We start from the raw sequence: 18,680 nt of genomic DNA on the forward strand, positions 1-18,680 counted from the left end.
GCCTAGGATAAGTTGAGGTAATAAAGTTATTTATAATAATTTCTAAGGTGTACTAGAATGATTAAATGTTATGGTCTTTATAATTTTTTTAAATCAGTCTATAAAAAAGCGATCTCTTTTCCCTAATGGCCATAGCATAGGAAAATGAAAGCAGAACTTTTCTGAATTCAGGGAGAGAGTTGGGGTCATCGATCACTGTGGCACGTGTCTAACGAGATGAGCTGCATATGAACGACTGCCAGATCACGCGTCTTTCCTGGATCTCTCTTCTTCCAGATGTCCAGGGAACCAGGATACAGATGTCATTATTCAGGAACTCCACAGAAAGGGACAATTTAAATTGTCTATATCCATAATGTAAATCAAAGGAAAAATCATGCTCAATGCTTAGTATAATTTTTCACCAGTTCACTGGAGTGGATTTTCTCTGAATTAAAATCTCCCTTAGGTGAACCACTACAGGGAGGATAAGAAACAGAACACTTAGTGTGATTTATTAAATATTTCTTTAATTGCTATTATGTCTGTGTATTGATTTTATTGGCTTCTTCTTTTGCATGAAAGATCTAGAAATCAGGTCTGGAAACAAAAAAAAATCTGTAGTGAAGAAAATCCCAATTAACCCCAACTAAGGAATAAATAATCCTTTTTTCAACGACATGGCTCATGTTCAGTATCCAGTAGGCTTTTCTGCTGGTCTTTCTCCAAAAACCCTGGCATCTCCTTCATTCCATTATGCTTTCCACCCTCATTTCTAAGTTAATGAAAACTATGGTGTGCCTCTTTGCCTAGAAGTATCTCTATTTGTTTCTTCCTCCTCATTCCCTGTTGCCTAGTTCCAGACTCGGCCTTCCTTGTCTCATGCTTCCAGGTTTGCTCTAGTCTTTGCCAATCTTAATTCATCCTTCATCTCAAACCTAGATTAACCCCCCCTTAAATACTGTCCTATTCATTTTACTCCTGGGCTCCAGAATGGACAATAGGTTCTCACAGCTGCCTGTGGCCTACGATATGACTCCCACCCTTCAAATTTCCTTTCAAATTAACTTGCTGCCCTTGTTGCTCTTCAACATATTCTGCTCTCTCCTCCTATCCTGTTGTCTTCATTGTTTCTCCAAGAATTATCTCTTTTTTTCTTTTCAGCCTAACAATTCTCTACTAATCCTTCAAGGTCAGATTCAGGGCTCACCTTCTCTGGAGAGCTTTCTTTCATGTTTCCCTTGATTAACTCTTTATTCCATACTGTATTCAATTCTTTCACTATCTCAGCTACACAACTTGATGCAATATAAACAAGCAATACTGATATCGCATATATATCAGTGTCAGCACACATTTATAGAAATGTCTGTATTGTTTATTGTTTCACATGTGTGGGCCACATATCTCCAACTAGACTTCAAGTGTCTTCCAGGTAATTTTCTATGGCGTAACTGATTTTCCAGTTTGTTCCCCTTAGAATCTACTCATCAATAAGTGTGTTTTTATTGATTATTCATTATTTATACCTTAATATTTTACTTACCAATTTATGCTTATTTCATTTTTGTCATTTTTAGATTTTTTTAGAGCCCTAAGGGACCCCTGGTAGATTATATTATTGTTCATAGTTATTTACTCCCCTGCCTTTATGTGAAGTACAGTTCCTTACTCCATCGATTTGGGCTTGACCATGAGACTCTTTCGTGAGTGGTTTGTGGGCAGATGTGACATATGCCACATCCATGCAAGAAGTGCAGGAAACACTGCAGGTTTCTGGCAGCCTCTTCTGCAGCTTCTCATTGTCATGACAACAGCTTGTCTCAGATAGGGCCACTTTTTCAGCCTGGCCCTGGCATGAGACGTGGCCCAGGAAGACCCGCTGGTGACCTGCAGCTTGCCGCACAACTTCGCCAAATCACAGCCTTATGTTTCACGAATGCAAAAAAGTCACTGATGCTTGGGAGTTGCTTGCTACACAGAAAGGCAGACTAATAGACCTTGGGGTTAATCCAACGTCCGCTTTTGTAGATGAGAGAGGCCTAGATTTTTTTTGTTAGCTAATGGAAGAGTTTTAACATAAATTCTGGACTACTGACCTAGTTTTTTGTTTGTTTTTGTTTTTGTTTAAAACAAAATACCTGGCTTTTGCTATCCTAAAATTTGGAGGAATGCAACTCAAATAGTTTGAAATTTGGGGCCTTAGTATTACCTGCTACTACCCTCTTGGTCTGGCACTGCTTTTAGAAAATAGATAGAAAAAATGTCTAGAAAATAAACAAAATGCACTATCAGTGTCAAATGAAATATACTCCTACTGAAAGATACTGCTGTCCCTTAGGCCCACGCTTGTTTGGTAGTAGAATGAAATGAAGTGATCTTTCGGAGTGCCTTGCAGGCCCAAGTCTTTCATATACATTGTTCATCTAAAGTATACACTTCAAAACCTTTTTTCTTAAAAAAACTTATGTAAGAAAATTCTAACTTGAGGATGGGTATAATTTCTTAATAACCCACCCCCTTAATTCCGTGACAAAGTCTCATGTACTTTGACTCCACATGAGGGACTCTAAAATTCTTATCCTTTTTCTGTGCAAAATTCAGATGGAAATATCCCTATCATTATGTGCCTCAGTTCATCAGAACTTTGACTTGGTCCTGAAGTTTATTTTATGCTTTGATGTTCTTGAAATGAACTACTTTTGCTAAATCTATGGATATTTAACATTCAGAGAGTAAACTGCTAGTTAAGTTCTAAAGAAGTTATTAACATACTACTTCCTTTTGTATATCAATTTTTAAAGAGTAAAACCAGTTCTATGCAGCAATATTTTTCCCTTTTTATGGAAACATAATATTTCAGTACATGCTTTAGGGAAAGGATGTCTTATTAAATAACATTTATAACTACCTTTTATTGGTGTTGTTTACTATCCTGTTCCAAACAAAGAAAACAAGTGTAATAAAACTGCAAGAGTAACCAAGTGCATTTTCTTTTTCTATTTTTTGTCTCTTCTTATTTGGACCACACACAAGTCTTACCTTTGTGAAAAAACATCCCTGTAAGGACTGCCATGTTGCAGTGCGATTCCATATCCCCGATCAGCAACCGTGTTCCCGATGGTGTAAAATGAACAATCTGGGTCATTGATAGCCACATATTCCAATACGGCTGCATCCCACACAAAGGCATAATTTCCATATTTTACCTGCGAAAATATGGAGAACAAAAGAGGAAAATAGGATTTAAGTTTGGAATTTTAAATAATGCAGATAGGCTAAAGCATATTACAATTCTGTATATTTAATTGTGTAAAACATCCTAGGACCTATCTTCTTAAATACCTATTCTGGATGAGAATATGGCTTTTGGTTAATTTACAGCTCTGTTCTCCTGGAAATGTGATAAAGTTAGAATGTTAACTATGTTTCTAGGCAGCATAGCTTATAGTAAAATGACCCGTGAGTAGTAAATGTCACCTGGACTGGGAGAACAATAAAGCATGGAAAGAAACTATGTCTTTGAGTTTTTCTGAGTGCAGTCATTCCTGTAATTGGACCTCTCTCTTTGGGGACCTGGAAGTTACACTTTTGAACTTGTTGCAAGAGACTGGCTCCTTTAGGCTTCTAAGCCAGGCAGGCTTTTGTACCCACCTAGTATAGGTATGATCTCCTTGCATGTGACCTATGTTCCAAATGAGTCCAAGTCCAAGTCCAAGTCACACTGAAGAAAACTAATCAACACTACCCTACCGGGAGATGTATTTCCTAACTTATGCTATTCCAAGGTAATCTGTTGCCAAGTGTGGTCTATGGCAATTTTGCAGCTGGACTTCGATGAAACCCCTTTGGTGGGCATTGCAATGAGGAACAAATAATTATACAATCTTCTCTATCATTATTTAGGGAACATAACTTTATTCTGAGTTGTTTACCTTTTAGTGATTATCTTTTTTTAAAAGTGTGACTTTCCCCCCTAAATTACAAATGTATCAAAAATAAAAAGCAATCTTAATAAAATAAATTTAAAAATATTATATAGGGGTCCCTAGGTGGCTCAGTTGGTTGAGCGCCCAATTCTTGGTTTCAGCTCAGGTGGTGATCTCACGGGTCAGGAGCTTGGGGCTGCATGGTGCTCCCCTCTCAGCGGGAAGTCTGCTCGGGGGTTCTCTCCCTCTGCGACCCCCTCACTCCCACGCACATGTTCTCTTTCTCTCTCTCTCAAATAAATAAATAAATCTTAAAAAATATTATCTATAAATATAGAATTTAATGAATTCATAAAAAACAGAATAATTAAATCTAATGAATCATCGAACTTTACATCAAAAACCAGGGATGTACTGTATGGTGACTAACATAATATAATAAAAAATATTATTATAAAAAAAGAATAATTAAATCAAATATTCAGTGAGTTAGCTAGTTTATTTATTTATTTATTTATTGGAGGGGAAAGTAATTTTCTGGTAAATCTGATGAGAGGAAAGAGAAAAATTCCTTTTCGGAGAGTTCATTGTATATAGAAATGCCACTGATTTTTGTATGCTGATTTTGTGTTCTGCAACTTTTCTGAGTTCATTTATTAGTTCTAACAGGGTTTTTTTTGTTTAGTCTTTAAGATTTTCTACACATATGATCTTATCATCTGCAAATAGAGATAATTTGACTTCTTCCTTTCTGATTTGGATATTTTTATTTCTTTTTCCCATCTAATTGCTCTGGCTGGGACTTACAGTACTATGTTGAGTGGAGGTGGTGAGAATGGGCATCTTTGTCTTGTACCTTTATAGTAGTAGAGTCAAGTCCTGAGGGTATAGGCTGCTTTCAGGAATGCAGACAGGATAACAGTTGGTTGACCAAGCACTGAGATATAGCCCTGCCTCTTAAAAGCATGCTTTTTTTTTTTTTGTGAGAGAGAGAGGAGGGCAGGGAGGGGTAGAAGGAGAGAGAGAGAGAGAATCTTAAGCAGACTCCATGTCCAGTGTGGAGCCCGACGTGGGGCTTGATTTCAAGACCCTGAGATCATGACCTGAGCTGACATCAAGTCAGACGCTTAACTGACTGAGCCACCCAGGTGTGCCTCTTGAAAGCATTCTTATTCAGTCTTAGATTCTGCCAGGGATGCACAACTAGGATCCCAAATTTCTCACAAAGGTATTTTGTTCATGGATGGCTGCCAAATTGTTGTTTCTATGAGAGGACCTCCTGTTCCTTCATATTGCTGATACTACTTCCTCTAACTATCTGTATTTATTTTAAAAATTTTATCAACGTGTATACCTCATGTATACATGGGAGAACCCTGGGGAAAATGAGTAACTCAAACAGGTGGCTTTAGAATTCAGGATTAAAAGCCATCTTATTTGGAAAGGAAAGGGCCGGGGGCAGGGAAGTAGGCCTCTTAGGGGAGAGTAAATCATGTTTATGAAAGATGAATGGCCTTTGGTGGAATACATGGGAGATGTGATATTTTGCAAAAAAGTTTGTCTGGATGTGGTGCTCACTTCTAGTCTCTTCTCCTGTGATCAGAGTCACTCTGTGTTCATGAAACTCCGAGGGAGGGGATTTATGACACTCGAGTTCCTTTTAGAGGATTTATGTTTAGAGGATTTTACGTAAATAAGGGTTGTTTAGAGAAAGCCTCTCCCTGCATTTGCTGTTTTTCAAGTGCTTACAGCTCAAAATCATCAATATACCAAAGTAGCATATTTTGGGGTGGTATATTCAGTTACCCTTAATCACCAACTTTCATATTTACTTCTAGTCTCCTGGGTCTAAACCTATAGTAACAGAGAGATAGCAGTGACCCTGAAGCCTCCTCTAAAAACCTACTTTGATTTTTGCTATCCTCTTCTTTCAAACAGCCACTCTGGCCTCCTGGATCCCCTTGGATTTCTTTAAATCCCTCAAGAGACCTCCCCAGTTGGGGACATATTGCTTTGCTGTTAGAAAAGTGTTCTAGCATTGCTGTTACTGCTTTGTGAACCGTAAAGCTCTATTTAAATGTATATTAACATCATCATTGCCATTATATACATGTTTCTAATAATTCTAATCTTACAAAGCATTATGAATTCATTTTTAAAAGGGGGACCATTAAAAGAGCATGATTATAGCCTGTAGCAATACCAATGAAATGTTGCATAGTAACCCAAACTATTTTAGCTTTTAAAAATATCCGTTTTTTTTTTTCAACTACTAAAACATACAATCATTGTCCTTTGGTTTTTAACTATTAGGTTAAAGCTATCTAGAAAATACTCATTAACAAAACCTAAAGTCATTTTCCAACAGAATAACAATTGAAGGTTTAAATTTTTCATCCATCTGACTAGGTGATGGATATTACTTAAAAATTTCAACTAGTCTTTGCTGTTGAAGTCATGTTTGGAGAAGCAGCTACATTGAGGGCCATTGGCTTATTAACAATGGATTCCATGCCAACTGAGTGCTTCATAGCAGGTTAAACGAGGGTGAAAGTACATCCGGAAGCTTTATGTCATCATATTCCAGTCCCATTTATGAGAAAGGGAAAAGAATCCAAAAATGGCATCTACCTCCAATATTATCAATCTCTGGTTCCTAAAATAGAGATGCCAGAATGCTGTGGTGATTGATGGACGATGGGAGCTGCTAATGCTTAACACCTGTGTCCTTATTATAGAGCTGAGATGCCAGGAGCCTTGATGGATTTCTCATTGCTGAGATAATACGAGGCTTTGTTTCATTTCCACAATATTATTACAGGAATCTTTCTTTGAATTCCGTTTTACTCACAATTATTATGCATTAATTTGAAGATCCTAAAGGGGTTTGTAAGGAATATAAAGGTAAGGCTTGGGCTCCTGCCCTCAAGCTGCTTACAGCTCAGTACTGGAGATAAGTAACTGCTTTCTGTAACATAAAGCACATTGTAGTATGTACCATACAAAAAGCGTAAAATATTAAAGTGGTTTAAAGAAAGGAAAACTTAATTTTCATTGGGGAATCAGGGCAGCCTGCTTAAATATTCTGGTAACTGAAATAGTTATACAAGAAAACCCCAAATATTTACATTCCTTATCTTTAGTGCCTGATTAAACATAGACACTCTTTGGAAACCATTTTTTTTTTGTTCATGTACTGTTTTAACCTTCTAGTTTTCTGCAATTTTCCATCAGTCAGGTGAAGAACTATAAAAATTCCATGTTATTTTCTCAAATATTTGCATATCTTGCCAAGTAAGTGAAGGATGGGAAAATGTATTTTCATTTTTTTTTTTAAAGATTTTATTTATTCATTCGACAGAGATAGAGACAGCCAGCGAGAGAGGGAACACAAGCAGGGGGAGTGGGAGAGGAAGAAGCAGGCTCATAGCAGAAGAGCCTGATGTGGGGCTCGATCCCAGATCGCCGGGATCACACCCTGAGCCGAAGGCAGACGCTTAACCGCTGTGCCACCCAGGCGCCCCGAAGGATGGGAAAATGTATTTTCAAAACCTGCACCTGTGCTCCTCACCATGCTATGGATTATGGCCTATTTCCTTTCCTCTGTAGAATCCTCTCGTCCTGAATACCCCTGTTCTGACACCTCTATCATGACCTAATGCTAAAATCACTTTTGTTTTCAATTCATTAGGCAGCCATCTCCTGCAAAAATTGCAGAAGCCTACACCACCAACAAATAGACTTTATCCCAAGGACTTTGGTTTTAATTGGGAGGTCATATTCTTTCTCACACAAATCTTTAATTTAGCAAATTCCTTAAAAATTCACTTTAAAATCTATAGCTGTAAAGATACATCAATGATGATGATTCTTTTTTACTAAAAAAAATCGGTGGGACAATTATGGAAAGATGACATTTAAGCTGAAGGATAAGATGAGATATCCCTTCACTGAAGAAAAAATATCCTCCCTCTGTCTTCCATTTCTTCCTCACGGTAATAACTAACACTTATAAAGCATTTTTTTCCATTCCTAAAAAAATGCCCTTTACACATAAGTTAATTTATTCTTTATAACACTGTGAGGCAGCTGATATTATGATGCCTAACTCACAGATGTGGTAACAGAACTTGTTCTAAGTCATACCAATGACTAGTGGTAGATTTGAAACTTGAGCTCAAGGTCATCTTCTAGGTTTTTCTCACTACATTGAAGATCAATTTCTGGGAGATACTTGCGATAGGAATATAAAAATGCATGAGATATGGTAGACTTTGCCTTCAAGGCATACCTGATCTAGTTTGAAAAATAATATTTATATAAATAAAAACAATGGAATGTAGTACAAGAGCCAAGAAAAGAATGCAACTTTTTAAATGCTATGTGATCACACTATTAAAATAGATAAAAGCTAAGCTTTTAAAGAACAGGTTGCTTACTACTCAGCCATAAAAAAGAATGAAATCTTGCCATTTGCAACGACATGGATGGAGCTAGGGAGTACAACGCTAAGCAAAATAAGTCAACCAGAGAAAGACAAATACCATAAGATTTCACTCTTACGTGGAATTTAAGAAACAAAACAGATGAACATAAGGGGGAAAAAAGAGAGGCAAATCATAAAACAGACTCTTAACTATAGAGAACAAACAGGGTTGCTGGAGGGGAGGTAGGTGGAGGGATAGGTCAAATGGGTGTTGGGTATTAAGGAGTGCACTTGTTGTGATGAGCACTGGGTGTTGTATGTTTGTGATGAATCACTAAATCCTATGCACGAAACTAATATTACAGTGTATGTTAACTAACTGGAATTTAAATAAAAACTTGGAAGAAAAAAAAATTTCTTTCAACCAAAAAAAAAATCATCGGGATGAATGAATATCTGGTTTATATGGTTTTGGACCCCTGAAGCCTACTGATTTTATGACCATTGCTACCTAAGTGTTTTAGGTTTTCAGGATTAAAACCAAAGCAAAGCTTTTAAAAATTAAAATAAAGACTGCATAATGGAAAATTATTATTTTTGCTCACAAAATAAATACCAAAAGGCCTGAGAATAATGTGGGAGAAATAAATTCTAACTTTGCACACCAACCTGCTAACTTCTTTACAATCTAAAGTAATGGTCAGTAGGGGATAAAGTGATTGTGAATTACAGGCACAAAGAGTTATGATTAACCCAGAATCGATCTATAGTGGTCCTTATAATTCATTGCCCACATAAGTCCTTAAGATGGGATGGCTTTAATATTTATGGCATATGATTCTAGGTGGTGGCCTCTCCCACTTTGAACAAATTAATAATTTAGCATCATTCATCAATTCTTCTGAATTTATCCAGCAAAATAAATCATGTTCAAGTCCATACTTTAGTGCTTAAGACTGACTTTTAAAATATATATATGGCTTTGTTTACTGCTGACTTAATTGTTGGCCTACCATATTTTACCTGCTATTATTTTGAAATTTGAATTTGTGCTCCAAGACAGTGATTACAGGACACAAATTTTCACAAGGAAGGTATGAATGTTTTTAAAATAAATATCAGCTATTTATAAAATATCTTTTTTTTAACCTAGAAAAGAAGCAGTATATCTACCTCTAAATTTTATCTTTGCTTCTCTTTCTTGATGCTATTGGAATACTAATTTTTTAAAGTTTATTAAAGCATTCTGGGAATGTGAAAAACTGAACACAGCTACCTTACCCTCCATTGACAACTTTCTCTTGAAACAAATGGCTACTAGGCTCTAGAAGACAGAAGGCTAGCAAGGCCTGGAGTTCTGGATAATTTTGTGTGGGAAAAAACTGGTAAATCTCTCCTTTAGGGAGGGTGAATGTCTGAAAAAAACAGTCGAACCTCCAGGAAAGCCAATGAAGAAACTAAATCTGGGGGAATGCTTGTTCCACAATTTGGATCCAAATCTTCCTGCCCTTCTTCCTTAGGTTTTTGTCCCCATGGTTATGTCTGTTCTGTTGCCTTTAAATGGCCAGGAAGGAATTGAATAGGTGGGCACGGATCTCCCCTCATGGAGCCTGGGACAGACTAGAAGACTGGGAGAGCCCAAGCTTCTTCCAGGTTCCTCAGGAGGGAGATACGTGAATCACTTTTTTCTATACTACTGGCCCACAAGGAGAGAGAACCGTTCAACTTCTGACAATCAGACTTGAGTTCCCGTGAACTGACAAAGAAAAATGACCATCCACATAGTAAGTGCCACACTTCGGGAAAGATGAATCAGAACAAGTAGAACATATTTTGGGAAAACAGCATTGTGGTACTGGTAAGATTCTAATTAAACAAAATAATAAACAGAATAGGTAAGCAGATTCAATCGTGAATCTAAGAAGATCTATGTCCCTACAAACTGACAAACCTGCCTCAATTTCTCAACCAAAAAATTGAACAGATACATTGAAAGAGAAAATGCTCACGTGTCTTATAGGCTCAAATGGAAAGATTAGGATGACAGCTATCCCAGCTGGGCTGGGAGGCCCCAGTTGTAGCCCTGGGAGCTCTACATCAAGGGGAACTTCCTGGGAGGAAAAAGTCCAGGTGTTTGGCAATGGGTACAGAAGGTTGTTGTTGTTGGGGGTACAAAATCTATACCACAGCTTGAAAGATAGGGGCTGAGAGTGACAATTTTTGTAGTAGGTGGATATGACATGGCTTATCTGCCTTCTGCAGTTGCCATCAATATTTCTCCCCCTGACCTCGACTGTTGGCAACTGTAACTTGCTGTTCACAATAATCAATCATCCATTGTTGTATCACTGCAAGCGCTGAGATGTAAGTGTGCAACTTAAGTGCACTGTAATCATGGTTGTTAACAGCTCTTTGCCTATGGATTGATTGTTGTTCTTGGCGTCAAGATGACGCTAATTTAATTTTTAACACATCCTCGACAACATTTGTTGTTTCCTAACTTGTTAATTTTTGCCATTCTATCTAGTGTAAGGTGGTATCTCACTGTGGTTTTGATTCTGAGGTTTCAAATAAAATGTGCTGTGGTAAACAAAAGGAGGAAATTTTCTTAATGGGTGAGTTGATCCTTTACAGTGTAGAGCTGATTATTTCAGAATTTATCTGAATGATCATGTTTTCTACAGTAAAATTAGGTGTCCTATAATGGCAATGACAAAAAATGATCACTCTAGGTCTTAGATATTTTGATTTAAAAAAGATAATGATGTGAGAGACCCTTAACTATGGGAAAGAAACTGAGGGTTGCTGGTGGGGTGATGGGTGTGGGGGGTAACTGAGTGACTAGCATTGAATAGAGGATGCAAAAGAAAAATTGATAAAGCATCTGAAGAAGAAATTCTAAATAGAACAAATAGACATGTCCAACAAGCATATGCAAAATACCCAAATGCATTAGTGATTAAGAGAATACAAAATAAAATAACAGTACTTTATATCTATTGGTCTGACAACATTTAACACATATTGCTGGCGGAGAGGAATTGAAAAGTGTATTCTTTCATATTACTAATGGAAGGGAGAAAATAATGGCCTTTTTCAAAAGTAACATCTGTTCAAATAAAAAAAAAAAAAATATATATATAGATGACTTTGGCCCAGGAATTCCATTTCCAGGAATATACCCAAGAGAAATAAAAATTTTAGATTAATGTACAAGGATTCTTGTTTATGTACAGGGATCATTGTTTATTGTGGCACCAAATTAAAAATAGTGGTAATGTTCATTAATCAAAGAATGATGATGTGTTCCTGCCATGAAACATTATGGAACCATTAAGAGGATCTATTAGAGCAATACAAGGTATCAGGGAAGGATTTCTTTTTCTAAAATATTCATTATTTATTTATTTATTTATTTATTTATTCATTTATTTATTTAGAGAACTAGTTATTCGGCCTCTCTGCATCAGTCTGAGCATGTGAATTGAAAATGAATAAGAATTCCTGCTCCTAAGTTGAGTATTCAGTGAACTAATAACATACAAAGTGCTTAGAAAAGGGTGCGGCATGTGGTAAGTTGTATACAGAGAGCAAGAGAGAGCAGGGGGAGGGGCAGAGGAAGAAGGAGAGAGAGAATCTCAAGCAGACTCTACTCTAAGTACACAGCCCCACACGGGGTTCAGTTTTACAACCCTGAGATCATGACCTGAGCCAAAATCAAGAGTCTGTTGCCCAACTGACTGAGCCACCCAGGCACCCATCATGGAAGCATTTCTATGATGTGCTTGCAGAATGAAAAAATGCAAGGTGCAGAAATTACTTATAATGTAATCTCATTTTAAAAATCAACAATGACCCCCAAATTCTATAACTATGTGGGACTATATATATATATATATACACACACACACACATATATATATATAATTGTATTTTTAGAGGTGTTTAGAGAAAAATATGGAAGAATACAATATATCTTGCTGGTTATCTGTTGAGGATAGAAAAATATGAGTGAAGGTAGAGGAGGAGAGAAGAATGGGAGAAAGCCAAGCTGAAAAGTAAAGGAAACCTAATGCTCTAAAAATAGCATGTGTAGTTACATGTATACTTCTATGAAAATTACATACATATGTAAATATGTAATTAAAGAAGTTTTTTTGGTCAGGTTTATTGATATCTAATTTACATACAGTCAAATTTACCATTTTTAGGTATCCAATAAAAAATACTGAATAAATAACCTGAATATTTTTGTTTTATGTTTAGAATTTTTAAATGGCATTATTAACATATATAGTAAAATAATAGCTTTCGAAACCTATGATGATTTATAAATTTATAAGTACTAGGGTACTTATAATTACATACTCCAGTTGCTCTGCTTTAATAACTGATTTGTTTCTATTTGTGCTGGGGGAGCCATTGACATACACTTAACTTTAAACAATACGTTGATAAAAGATCAGAACTGTATGTTAATACAAGATGATAATGGCATAGGTTTGGAAGAAATCCAACATGCATTTGCTAGAATTGCTAGGTCTTGCCAACTATCTGTCTACACTTTCCTTCACAAACCACACTTTCAATTGGTATGTGTGTACATATTCTGAAAGTATATCAGGTAGACAGTTTACTTTTGAGACTATATTGTAAAACAAAATAAATCCTAAAATGTGCATCCCAACTTTCATAAGAAGTCAACTTTATCTCCAATTGGGTTCACTTTTTGTGCTTTAGTTCTTATTTCTGATGCTTATAGTTTCTTTTTTTTTTTTTAAGGTTTTATTTATTTATTTGACAGAGATAGAGACAGCCAGCGAGAGAGGGAACACAAGCAGGGGGAGTGGGAGAGGAAGAAGCAGGCTCATAGCGGAGGAGCCTGATGTGGGGCTCGATCCCATAATGCCCATAACGCCCATAACGCCCATAACGCCGGGATCACGCCCTGAGCTGAAGGCAGACGCTTAACCGCTGTGCCACCCAGGCGCCCCAGATGCTTATAGTTTCTTAAACGGCTTATATGCTTTCTTGCCCTTGGTTCTTTGATACTTATTTTCTTTTGCTAGGAATGTTTTCCTATCCACTCTTTTCTTTCAGTCTTACTCTGTCCTAACTGCTTTAACTGGTACTAATCCTTTCAGAATTGGGATTGATTTCAATGTCACTTATTCCTGGAAGTTCTCCTTGACCTCCAGGCTCAGGTTAGTGTCCCTCCTACATGATCTCATTACATCTTGTATGTACTCCTATAGCAGCAGTTTAGTGCACTGGATTACACTTGCCTCTTCGTTTTGCTCAAGCCTATGAAACTGGAAACTTCCAGCAGGCTGGGACTGCAACCTCATCCAAGTCCCATTGCCTCTCCTCTGCCTGGCCTAGGGTTCATATCACCAGGAGCAGGCACCTGATACATACTTCTTATTTATGTAGAATTGCTTCATTTCCTTTCTTTTGGTCACTAAAACCATCATACTTTGGACTTCCTATTCATTCAACAATTACTATATTCCAATTCCAATTCTCCAACATTGATGAGAAGGACCAAATAAGGACAGAAAGTGTCACAGTTCAAAATTTCTGCCATACACAAACAGATCATAGTGTTCTCTCAGGATAAAGGTACATAAGTAAGATAACATCATTACATCAAACCATCTTCTTTGAAGTGTATAACTCCAGACTCATCAAGTATAGGTATGATTCAGACATCACTGTTCAATAGCATGTTTTGAAATATTGGCTGTGTTCTATGTCTCTTTTGTCCAATATGGTAGTCACACTAGCCACATACGGTCACTGAGCACTTGAATTGTGGCTAGTGTAACTGAGAAACTGAATTTTACATTTTTATTTAATTTTAATCCACTTACATGTAAATAACCATATGGCTTAGTCATATGGCTGGTGGCTAAGATAATGACATCAGTAATTAGAAGGTGTTTGCTTCTATAAAGGAGTATGACTTTGCATCCTTCTAGAATCACTAGAGAAACAGCCATTTTCGACATATAACCATAGACGGGCTCAGATTTCTACTTAACTCTTTCATATGTATGTATTATGATTCTCAATTACCTTGAGGGAAGAGAATTTTTTTCTAGACTCACTGTACAGACAATACTTAACTGAATTAGTTGCTTCAAGCAGGAACATTTATATGAGAGTTAAGGAAAAAATCCAGCACTTGACTATTGCTTAATACTAAAAGGCCTTGTGTAATGTCACAATCCTCCCTAAAAACAAAATGGGAAGATTTTCTTATAAAATGAAGTGGAAAATGAATAAACTAACTCTTAGATTAAGACTTGGTGTTGGTGATATCACTCACTGCTCATGGCAGATTTTAAATTACTAAATTCAGCATTTTCACATTATTACTTTGTCATGTTGTGGAAACATGATGACATTTCAAGATGATGGTAGTTCACAGTCTATTACACATTACAGAAGAGCATTAAAAAGGAATTTATATTGTGATCACTTGTCACAATTCAGTATCACGCCAACTTCTTGGGCCAGCAGTGAGAAAATAAAGCTGTAATATAACAGGTCTGTTCATAATTATTTGGTTACCTAAAAAAGAATAGAGGTTGTGTGTGTGTGTGTGTGTGTGTGTGTGTGTGTGTGTGTGTGTTTCCAGAGAAGCTGGAGAGTTAGTTTTTCATCAATTTGGATAATATTCTATAAAGTGGCTTGATGAAAAAAAAATATCATTATAAAGGTTTACAGACAGGTAAATAAAGGAAGAGCACAAATTTTGGTTAGAAATGAAACAGAATCCAAGTAAGCATTTTATAAGAAATACTTTGGAAGTTTCATGGAAGCCTCAAAAATACAGCCAAAGCTCATATTTTGGTTGGTTTAATCTTGTACAGATTCAATTACTATTCTTTCTTGTAGATGAACTTTTGGAAACCACCAGCATGTAAAAACAATTCAGCACTGGGGATTGGTGTTACAGGGGTGCCTTAGCAAAAAATGACCTGCAGTTTTTGGAGCAGTTCCCGATTTATGAAAAGGGTAAAGAATGAGGAAAGGAAATAAGCCTAAAGAACAGGAATGAGGAAAAAGGCATGAAAATGATACATATTCCAGGATACCCACATGTCTATGGTATGATAGTATGATGATAGGACGATGTGTGTGGGGTGCTGAGTCAGGAACTTCCTAGAGTACGTATATACTCTGTTTGTAATTCTTATAATCTGGCTAGGGTAGATTTAATCCAAATCATTTGATCCAGTGCAAACCTGAATCATGCTATGATTCACACAAATCCAATCCAAATACCATGACACAACCACCTGTAACATTTTTATTGACATAAAATTTACATATCATGAAAATCACAAATCTTAAATGGCTAATTCAGTAAATTTTGATTAAAAGTACACTTGTGAATCCGCCACCCCAATTAAGATATAAAACATTTCCATCACGCTAGAAATTTTCCTTGCCCTCTTTAAATGAAAAAATTTTGAAGATTTATTTATTTGAGAGAGAGAGAGAGAGAGAGAACTCACACAAATGGGGGAGGGGCAGGGAGAGAAGGAGAGAAAGAAAGAATCCTCAAGCAGACTCCCTGCTGAGTGCGGAGCCTGACGTGGGGCTCCATCCCAGGACCCTGAGATCCAGACCTGAGCTGAAATCAAGAGCCAGCCGTTGAATCCACTGAGTCTCCCAGGTACCCCTTCCTTGCCCTCTTCCAGTCAAACTTCACCACGGTTTGGATTTCTATCATCATAATAGACAAGTTTTGCCAGTTCTTGAATTCACACAAACAAAACCAAATAGTTGTACTCTTCTGTCTCTCCATACTGGTTTGTGATTAATAGTTGTTTCTTTGATTATTTCTTGTAATATTGTGGCCTGACTAGATCATCATTTGTTTTCCTATGCCCCTGTTGTTGGATACTTGGACTGCTTCCTGCTTGGGGCTATTACAAAGAAAGCTGATGTAAACATGCTTTTATGTCTTTTATGGATGACAATTTTCATCTCTCTTGGGTAAATACCTAGGATTGGAACTGCTGGGTGATGGGCTAGGTATATGTTTAGTTTAGTAAGAACCTGCCAAGTAGATTTGCAAAGTGGTCTCTACACAATTTACACCCTGGTATCTGCAAGTTCATTTGCTCTGCACTCTTGCCAGTATTTGGTGGTATTCATGTTTTTAATTGCAGCTATCCTAGTGGATGTGAAACGTGAATCACGGCGGCTTTCGTTTGCATTTTCCTGAAGACTGACAGTGTTCACTAAGCATATTTTCATGTGTTTATCGGAAATGTGTATATCTTCTTTTGTGACGTGACTGTTCCAGTCTTTTGCTGATGTTTATTGTGTTGTCTTTTTACTATTGATTTTAGGAGGTTTTCATAGATTGAGATACAAGGTCAGATATATCTGTATGGTTTGCCTTTTTCTTCTCTCAATATTGTCTTTGACAGGTAGAAATATTTTTTATTTTGATTTTGTCAAGATAAAATCCAACATAACAACCTCGTTCTTTGTTTAAGGAAATTGTATTTTATCCTGAGACACAGTTTTAATCCTGCAAGGTTTTCCTGGGATTTTAGTGGACCATCAGATGCGCTTACCCAGCCCTTCTAATTCGGCAGGGTGTAAACGCCAAGCTTTGTCTACTCTGTGGTGTATAGCACAACTATTTTTTGGCCTTCTAGCTGTAGCTTTCTACTCTTCTCCTTGGTTTCTCCCCTGTGCATACACAGTTCAGGGTCAGCCAAGTATTTGAGGGCAGTTTGTTTTGTATGTAGATTTTGTGGTCTTCTTTCTGTGGCTCTCTCCTTTCTGGGATTCCCTCTTAATTTTCAGATGTCTTGGCAGCCCCGAGCTCCATTTTATGACACTGCAAGCCTATAAAACTGCAACTTTCTTCTTGAGTTTTAGCTGCCTTGGAAGTGTGCTCAGGGAGAAAGTCATATAAATGTGAATCTCTTCCTTGTTCCATCTCCTTCTTTCAAAGGTCATATCCTCTATAGTTCCTGCCTGCTTTTGTGAGAGAGTTAGTCTGATACGAGATACTCAGCCAATACTGGAATTGGAGTATAACTTTCTTTTTTATGTCTATAATCACATTGTTTCCCAGCAGATCGATGGAAGCAAATGGAAGCCATGGTTTTAGGATTACTTTATCACAATCTTAAGTGATGCATTTGGAAGTGAAATTTACTTAGGAGAAAATTACATGGAGTTTCAATGATGATAAAATTAGTTTCATGAGACTTATGTAATCATCTAAAAGCTTTTTTCACTTAAAGAAATGCCTGCAATTTACTTGTAATCTATTTACCTGAAGTACACCTGAAGTGACTGGTCTAACTCTACATTTTAGGTGAAACACTTTTAACTCTGCTTATGAGAACAAGTGCCTATTAGTGACAGAACTTTAAAATTTTTTCTTTTCCAGATCTGCTTCCATTGAGTTCTCTTGTGGAATAGATGCTGAACCATTAAACAGAATGATGCAGGTGATTGACATTCAGTCCAATCCAATAACATTTGCTGAACATGGACTGTGGAACAACACTCTATAGGGTGGTAGATCAGAAGTGAAAAAAAGAGTATCATGAAAACCCTGGAATTAAATTGGGAATAAGGTTTTTTAGCAATGTTTAACCCAGTAAATGATTTTTATAGTCAAAATTATATATGTAGTCATTGAGAAATGAAAATGACCAGAAAGCATTGCAGTTATTTAGTAACAGATTAGAGTGAGTCTTGTTCTATGCTTTGAGGGAATTATAAGCAAAAAAGGCAAATGAAATATATAATCATTATGAAGCTACACTTCATCCAGCTTTTGCTGCATCTCTTCTCTAAACACACACATGTGCATGCAAACACACAAGTCTGCATTATTTTGTCTGAATAAGATAGAAACAAAAAACCAGGGAACTATTAAAGAAGATAAAGAAGACAGAAGATAGATTTCATTTGTGTCTAGAGGTCTATAATATTACCTGCCTTCAAGGAGAATGAATTTTAGTAGAAAGAGCAAACATGCTTAAAATCCATAATAAAACACTAATATAAACAATAATTATAATTATGCCCATACAAGAAAAAAATGCCTAGGATTAGGTGAGATCTTCGAGAATAAGCAAGAGTAATCAGGAGAAATTTTGGCTGAAAAGAAGCAACAAAGCAGCAACTTAAAAGAGAGAAAGGCGATTATTTATTGTTTTCTCAATAAGAAACCAATTATAAACCTCTTAGAGACTGCAATTAAAGAAAAATATCCCTCTGTGCTTAGCAGAGCAAAGTAAATATTAAAAAGGTTGAATTAGGGAGGAAGGATGATAAAGAACAAGTGTATGAGGGAA

At 36.7% G+C, this 18,680-nt stretch overlaps 1 protein-coding gene across 1 annotated transcript in view; it reads right to left on the bottom strand.

The window, feature by feature from the left end:
- Window positions 1–502: 502 nt before the first annotated feature.
- GRID2 (glutamate ionotropic receptor delta type subunit 2) overlaps window positions 503–18,680 on the bottom strand; it is a 502,073-nt gene continuing 483,895 nt past the window's right edge. Inside the window, exons 12-13 of the mRNA XM_008707154.2 lie at window positions 3,022–3,188; window positions 503–579 (exon numbers count right to left, since the gene is read on the bottom strand). Coding sequence (XP_008705376.1) covers window positions 567–579; window positions 3,022–3,188 — 180 coding nt within the window. The 3' untranslated portion in view covers window positions 503–566. The remainder of the gene's footprint in view (window positions 580–3,021; window positions 3,189–18,680) is intronic.

The sequence above is a fragment of the Ursus maritimus genome, unplaced genomic scaffold, assembly GCF_017311325.1.
Source record: "Ursus maritimus isolate PB19 unplaced genomic scaffold, ASM1731132v1 scaffold_8, whole genome shotgun sequence".
Lineage (NCBI taxonomy): Eukaryota > Metazoa > Chordata > Mammalia > Carnivora > Ursidae > Ursus > Ursus maritimus.